The sequence below is a fragment of the Acanthochromis polyacanthus genome, chromosome 3 (assembly GCF_021347895.1).
Source record: "Acanthochromis polyacanthus isolate Apoly-LR-REF ecotype Palm Island chromosome 3, KAUST_Apoly_ChrSc, whole genome shotgun sequence".
Lineage (NCBI taxonomy): Eukaryota > Metazoa > Chordata > Actinopteri > Pomacentridae > Acanthochromis > Acanthochromis polyacanthus.
In genome coordinates, this window is record NC_067115.1 from 26,869,376 (window position 1) to 26,877,583 (window position 8,208).

The following is an 8,208-nucleotide window of genomic DNA, read 5'->3' on the forward strand; positions in this document are numbered from 1 at the left end:
CCATGGAGATCAGCTGGGCTTGGCCTGGCATCAACACGGCATGCTGAGGGTCTCCTCCAGCATTTCTCTGTGGCAGCACTGCAAACACTGTGACCGGCCCACCCCTGGCTTGCTGAGCCACCTGCCCCTGTAGATTCAGGTTAGCTCCGCCTGCCTGCCCCACAGGAATCGCCCCACCTTGCTGGAGGGCTACAATGGGGATTAGCGGCTGTAGAGGAGCCTGGCCTCCAAGGTTCCCGACTGGCTGGAGAAAGTACGCCCCACCGAGTTGGACTAAGTGCGCCAAAATGGGTTCAGCGTTCAGCGGAGCCCCATTCTGAGCCCCAGCATTGGCGTTGTTGGCAGCTGCTGCTCCGCCATTGTTATTCGCTCTCCCCTTGGCAAGGGCCTCAGCACTCCCTGAAGACACACCACCCTCCACCGCAAGAGCCAGGGTCTGAAAGATAACCCACAGTATGCAGAACATGTTTGTGTCTCAATGGAAGCAGACGGTCGACAAGCGAAGAGCTGCTTCTTTCTTTACTTATATAGAGAGCGTCGGGTTCAGTGATCACCCAGGAAGGTCCAATCAGAGTCCGATGCTTTATCTCAAAACAACGACTTACTGTAATCATCGTGACCAAGCTGAAGGCTATTTTTTGCTTTGTTGCCTTACAGAGGGCCATTATTCAGGATTAAGTGGCAAACCAAACCCAGGTATCAGTGACTTGCATTTTAAAGCTATTGTTGCAGAGGACATCCATTCATGTCACAGAGACACACAGAAACTGATCAGTGAATAAAACATGATGTTGTATATCATAAAGAAGGGCTTCCCAGGGTCTTTGGGGTTCACTGGGATCAACCAATATGATGCTAATTCTTTACTTCAGGAAAACAAGAAATGGCACTGAAATGTCCTGTCTTTTTTTTTACTGTCCATAAAACTTTAATTAGAACTATATATAAGATCAGAAGACAAACATTTACAGCATTTGTTTCTCAGTTAAGCAACACAGTTACTGATTTACATTTACTAGTATAACACAAGGATTTGAAACGGTCTACTAAACCTTTATAATTTAAAGAGTAATTCTGTACTAAATCACTCTAACAGACAAACCACAGTTTTTTTTTAAAGCACGGCATGCTGCCTTTTCTATTAATATGCTGTTGTAAACTTTCCCCCCAGGTTGGAATGCATCAGAAAGCAGATTCTGGATAAAACTGGCTAAACATACTTATATCCTAAAAAAGAAACACTTCTAGCAGCTTAGTCTAAATTACCGATGAACCACTTAAATGTCCAAGCTTAGCCTGACACAAAATAACAGCCGTGATTACCAACATCTGTTCTTTACAGCAGGAGGTAAAAGGGGTTCCTTTGCCAGGGTGTATTTTAACATTTTGACCTGAAAAAATATAAAAATAAAAAGAGCCAATTGGTACATGGAGGCTTCAGTTTCAAGCTGGAATGCTGGAGCAGCTTCCACGAGCTCGTATGGTTGACATGGTGCAAAACAAAGCTCAGAAAAGCAGGTTGACATCCATATCCTCTGTGGAGAAAAAGATTAAAGAGAATATAAGGGGACATCATCACTAAAATTTTTACACATGTTGCACGTGTTTTCAGTAATGAAGAAAAAGCTTTTTTTCTTTTATCTATTTCGTTAAAGGGAAAACAGTTAACAAAAATAATTAGAGCTGCTTGTGAAATATATTCAAACATATTTTTACAGCAACATTTACAGCTCGTAATCTCTCTAAATATAACATTTCACATAGTAGAACAGTTTCTTGCTAATATGAGGGCTTTGTTGTTACATTTCAGAGCTAAAGTGTATGATTTAATTAAAGGCATGATGGTGTTCTCACCATTATTGATACCAAAGCAAGTGGTCCACTCTTTAAAGGAAACCTGCTTGTCTTTGTCGGCGTCACACTCCTGGAAGAAGCGAGAGGTGCAGTGCTCCATCGGCACCAGAGGAACCCTGAGTGGGGCCAACTCTGAGTGGGACAAGAATCTGCACAGAATAAGCAGAGATTAGATTTGGATCATCATGACTGAGTAGAGGGCGACACTGGACCAGAATTAGTTTTTATACATTTGATTAGATGTGACACAGAATGCTTCCAAGTTCAGGAATATGAAGTTTTACCTTGATCACTAGTAGCAGTACAGCCTATCCACGAGTGTTAGAGGTAATATAAGTGGGTCATTTAGTAGTCTATTATTTTACTACAATCTCTGCTACCCATGCAATATATGTAAACTCCCACATGTGCAATAAAAAAGGCAATAGACTGTAATTCATGATGTGGTTTTCTAATAGGGGGCTGATCCAGATAACAGCTAAAAAGTCATCAGAATCCAGAGTACTGGTGTCTAAAACCCATATTGCTACAAAACCCAGTGCACCAAATTAGATCTTAGTCTCAGTAAACACAGACAGCTGGAAGCTAACTTTGCTGTGATTGCTTTGAATTTATTAGCAACCCCTGCAAAAAAAAAAAAAAAAAAAAAACATAAATTAAGGTGAAACAGTTGAAATGTACCTGTCAGATGGATGCTGGTCCAACTGGGCAAACTGCCAGTGTACTGGGTAGATGTACATGTTGTAGTTTTTCTCAAAGTCCTGTGCGAGAAGCTCAACAGAGTGATCACCAGCGTGAAGGCGCCTCTCGCTCTCAAAGATTTTCTTTACCTAAAGGGGACAAAAGACCACAGTTTGATGCACTGGCACTGACAACATACTGTTCTTTATCACAGGCGTGTCTATTCGCCTATCTGTCAAACTCACTTAAATGATAACAAACAACAAACATAGCTTAAAGCTAACTCTGGTACAATGCATCAAATGGAAACATTTATGTTTAATATTGTACATGGTCCCTTCTTAAATAAACTCATAATAATAATAATAATAATAACTATTTGTTTTAAGTAATGCAGGAAATTTAACGTGGAGCAAACATATTTTTAAGATTTATGAAGGCATAATTTCTACCCATATTTACTCCTCCAAGAAATGTGGCGGAGTTATGAGACGATTATCGTTGGTTTGTCTGTATGTTTGTTCGTCTGTTAGCAGCATTACTCAAAAACAGAGTGAGAGATTTGAATTAAATTTTCAGGGAAGGTCAGAAATGACACAAGGACCAAGTGATTACATTTTGGCAGTGATCCACAGATTTGTTAACAATTTCTGTATCACTGCAAGATAGTAGCATGGTGTCACTGTAACCATGACAACAAGTAAACGCTACATCAGCTGCCTGCTGATGATCACATGATTGCACTCCTACTACTTAGTGGAATTTTTCCATCGGAAATGATACAAGGAACAACTGATTAAATTGTAGAGGTGTTTCTGAGTCTCATCAATTCTTCCCGCCCACTACATATTTAGGTCACGCGATTCCATACATAACATACACATGTGCTCAGCACAAGGGCATTTTGTTTGTGGGTACATCTATATTAAATGGTTGCATTATATCTTGCTGTGACTTCTGATCATCAATAACTAATAAACAAATTCTGCATTTATTTTTTAAAAACACTGCATTTCTGACAATGCCATATGATGGAATGAACAGCCTTGGCAGAGTGCTGTGCTCTCTGAGTGCTTTTCTAGCTTATTATGCACTCATATGGACACATTTGATACAGTATATGTACACAATTTTTTTTTTTTAAAGTGGCTTTGGTTGATGCATTTCTCTTACACAGCAGGTTTGAAACATAGAATAGTAATCTCTCTAAAAGTGTGCTACATGCAGAACAAAATGACAACAAGGTTAACTCTCCAACAGCTTCTTCCTAAATGTGGTTAGTTCAGTTGGACACAGATGCCTGAGGAGCTTTGCTTTGTATCAATTGGTAGATTTCTATATATTTTCTTCTTAATTTCAGAGGTGTATCTTACTCTAAAGCGCTGTTTAGGAGTGAGGAAGCCATGGGATACGGAGTCATGCTCATACAGCTGCAGCAGCACATTTTTCAGCCAATCCCTCATACGCAGAGGAAACTGGATCAGCTCAGTGTCCACACATGCAGGTATCACTGACAAAGAAGAAGAAAAAGAAGGGTCAAACACCTGTTTTTTTCCCCCTCCAACCTATAAAAGCTTAACCTATACAGTCTAAATTCTTACATTTGCATGCCCCAGTGTAGTCCAGATGCAGTCTGTGTCCTCTCTTAGTGCCCTCCAGATTGCATTTAGTGGCAAAAAGTTCACATGAGGTGTCATATGTTTTGTTGTCTGTCCCACAAACCTTATTAGAAACAAAAACGTTGAAACATTAATGCAAACAGAAGCTACATTTTCCAGTCTAGCGATGAAAAAAATTGCGTGGACTCACATGATCAAATTCATTCATGCTGGGAGGACACTGTGACGGCTCTTGACACACACAACCTGGCTTATTGTCTGCATCAAGTTTACACGTTTTCCCACGTTTGCAGCGGAAACTGTCACATGGATCTAGAAGAAAAGGCAAACACTGAAATTATCTCTGGCCCTATAAATTATCTAGCTGTTAAAAACAGAGATATAAATCATATATTTTCCTGACAGTTGGCACCAGTGTGTTATAACCGCTCCACATCGTCCTCCACATTCCTCTGTCATTAGAGTTGGTACAGTGATTAAATTCAACTTGATCTCTCTTATTCACTCCTTAAGCCTGCAGAGCTGTGTTTTGGTAGTGACTGTGAAGCGGAGTGGCACTATTCATGCGGAAGTTTGAGCAAAATGATCCAGTCAGCAGATTCCCCTGTGGGACTGTTGGGATAGTGCATTAGTGGCTATACGGAGAATGCTGCTGACCAGACACTATGGAGGACATAGTATCCGACAAAACTAAGAACTAATTATGTGAAAGATACAGTTTCATGAAGAACTACATCAGTCCATGACATTTTATAAGCCTACATTAACTGCATTTCTAGTTTAAAACATTTAAATCCGCAAGTGAAATGACTAAAAGTTAATATGAACATCTACTGTCCATCTGTCTTTGGATCACCAATGTTACTAAGCATCCTTTTTGTTATTTTATAATCCTCTTGCATTTTTCTTTAGCAGAAGCCAACCTAACATATTCAACTTGTCCCATGCATATATGGGTGTATGAACCAACACAGAAATGCCAACTTTTCAGCAATAAACAATCAACAATCAACACCAACCAGCAGGGGTCTCTGAGGGATGCAGGCCTTCATCAGCGGAGGGTCTGGACCTGGGGTACAAATCTACTGTCGCTCTTATCTGCACTGGATTCATACCTACTAAAGGACCCTGGAAAAGCACAGAAGATATGTAAAAATGTATAGAAATTATTCAGTGACTTATAAGATCAGATTTCAGCAGCACAGCAAAGATAAACATCAAATTATCCTGATGAAAACTCTAATTGTATATTTTTTGGCAGCTTTGGGGCGGTGAAAATCGTCTGATTATAACATAAACATATTAACACCTTTAGTTACCAGTTTACACATCCAGAAGATCCAGAACAACATCAAGATTTTATTTGTAGGTGTGTTTCTGGCCATATATTTTAGTCTTATTTTGGTGTCCACTCACGCCATTTAAAGCTGGATTAGAGGGAATCAAATCAGTGAAACTGTTGGCTGCAAAACTAAAATAATAGAATGGAAAAGTTCTTAAAATGTGAAGTTCATGTGAGCATTACCCATTTTCCTGCCCTTCTCCTCTTGGCCTTGTGCACTGTGTTGTCGATGTTGCTGCCATCAGACTCCGGAGCATCCTGCTGGCTCTGCTCTTTCCCAGCTTGTGTTTCGTCCCTCTGTGCAGAATGCTTCTTTTCTCTCTGGTTCTTCTTTTGCTTTCTCGTCTTTCTCTTGGTGTGACTTCCACTGTCATTCTTGCTCTTCTCTTCCTCCTTCTCAGACAGCCGAGACCTTGATTCAAGCTCTGCACTGCCTTTTGCTTCCTGAGGGACTTTTTCCTGATCAGACGCTTCCTCGCTGTCTGCTGCCTCGGTGTTTTGCATTTCTTGTTCATAGTCGTCAGCAATGCTCGGCAGTTCTTCCTTCTCTTTAACATCTGCTTTTGAATTTGCCTGGGTGTCATTGTGGGCTTTGACTTCAGCAGGTACAATCTGCAGAGGCTGCAAAAGGCCACTATCAGCAGCATAGTCGAGATCGACTGGGATCTCTGATTCTGTGCTGCCATCTGCCTCATCCAGAAGTGCCGCTTGCTCTTCTGTGTCAGCCATTTTGCCAGTAGATTCTTTCTGCTCTTTCTCTAGGGGAATCTTCTCCACCTCTTCCTCTTCTTCATCTTTCCCGCTCTCTTCCTTCACCTCTTCCTCTAACTTGTCCATCTTCTTCTTCTCCTCCCCCTCAGTTTTCTCACCAGTGATCTCCTCAGCCTCACTAGACTCCACCTGGCCTTTGTCAGCCTCCACTTCTTCCTCCAGCTCTCCTTCTTCTGCTTCTTCTTCCTCTTCTTCTGCCTCTTTCCTCAGCAGGTCTACCAGTTCCTCCTCACTCAGCAGGACCGCAGTGCTTTTCTCTCTCTTTTCGGTCACCTCTTCGTCCTCCTTGTTAGCGTTAGCGTTGTCTTCGGAACTCAGTTCCTCATCTTCCTGCTCCTGGCTGACAGCCATAAAAGTGACTAAAGTAGGCAAGATCTGAGGCTTATTGGCTTCCTCTGTGATGACATCCTGAACAAAGTGAGAGGAAGCAGGTTCATTTAAGGCTGTTATATGTTCTGACATTCTTTAAAAACTACATTTTAATATGATTCAATGTGCCACCCTACCTTTTCCTTGGCTGTGTGTAAAGTCTTATGCAATCTGTGATGTTTTCCATGAGGTTTACTTTTTACCTAAACATAATGGGGAATCATTTCAGGTATTCATAAGTACAGTGATTGCCAACACAAAGAACACATTACATCTTCCACATTTCCACAGACCTTAATGACAAATTTCACTTAGAAAAGCAGTAACTTTGCTACTCACAGACAGGGCAAGAGTCGCTGCCAGTAAGCAAAGGAACACCAAGCAGGCCCTCATACCTGTAACATGGAAATTAATGTTTTCAACATAGGGTAAAACAGTTCAGACACTGATGAAATGCAACTCATATTATTGTGCAGCAACTGAATATCTGCGAAACCTTGTTAACAAAAGGTTAAAAAGCAAGTCATGAACAATCAGTGTATTATGTTCTGACTTCTAACTGGTCACAACAAAGATGAGAACTTGGCAAATCTTTCAAAGCTGAGACAGATGAATGCATCCGTATGCTGCCAACACATTCATGACAAGAGGAGCTGTGGGACGGGCCTCCACCGTTGTCACGGCTACGGGCCTCTGAGATGCGCTGGGCTCTCAAAAGTCACATTCAGAGCTAAAGTAAACATCAGAAGCTACCAGACTGGAAAAAGTTGACTAAGTCCACAAACTTTTTGTCTCTCTGGACAGAAACAAAACAGACATTACTGGATCTGTCCAGTGGAATAAAAGCTCAGCACAGTAAACCTGAAATAGGTGCAGGCAGGAGGGATGTGCGTATGAAAACTCACCAAAAGCAAGAAGTCACAAAAATTCTTTGACCTTTATATATAATTAATACAATTTGGATTGCAAAAACACGAGGTGATTTAATTATATAAGCTACCACTCCTGTTACATGGTAGTTGTAAATCTATCTCACATATTTTGATTTTAAAAAATTAGGATATTTTATAGCTACAAAAAGTATGTAAGAATACAGACTAAGCACAGCTGTGTGAGCATCATTTACAATTTCATTTCGTGTGCATTATATTGGTACATGACAGTAAAGGCAGTATTTTAGCAGTCACCCTTTCTTGATAAGTATAAAAATAACTGTAAAATCATTTTTAAAAGTTCAACAAAGTTAAGTTTTCCCAAAAGAGGCTGCAGCATAATCGAGCCAGCATCCGCTGCAGACAAACCCTCAACAGTTTCATTGCAAAGTAATTAGTTAAAAAAAAACATGTCCCACGCACAAATACCTCTACTGTTTCATGAATAAATTGAATTGCAAAACAGTGTAAAGGTTTCGGTATTTAGGATTTTTACCTGAGGCTGGCAGTTTCCAGAAAAATGAGAATCCCGCACAAACACCAGTACGTGCCTGTGTTGAACCTGTGAAGATGTCCTTTTGTATTCAAGACAGCACACACACTGTCCACACAAACTGGCATGCTGTGAGTGCTCTCTCTC

General features: G+C 40.8%; 1 protein-coding gene across 1 annotated transcript; it reads right to left on the reverse strand.

Moving 5' to 3' along the window:
* Positions 1 to 902: 902 nt before the first annotated feature.
* Positions 903 to 8,208, reverse strand: sparcl1 (SPARC-like 1). Its single transcript, XM_022213389.2, has 11 exons — positions 8,065 to 8,208; positions 6,976 to 7,031; positions 6,774 to 6,839; positions 5,680 to 6,675; positions 5,174 to 5,282; positions 4,345 to 4,466; positions 4,137 to 4,257; positions 3,909 to 4,045; positions 2,536 to 2,684; positions 1,855 to 2,003; positions 903 to 1,535 (listed from the first exon to the last, which is right to left on the reverse strand). Exons 2-11 carry the CDS (start codon positions 7,027 to 7,029, stop codon positions 1,507 to 1,509), a joined length of 1,932 nt encoding a protein of 643 aa, XP_022069081.1. The 5' UTR covers positions 7,030 to 7,031; positions 8,065 to 8,208; the 3' UTR covers positions 903 to 1,506.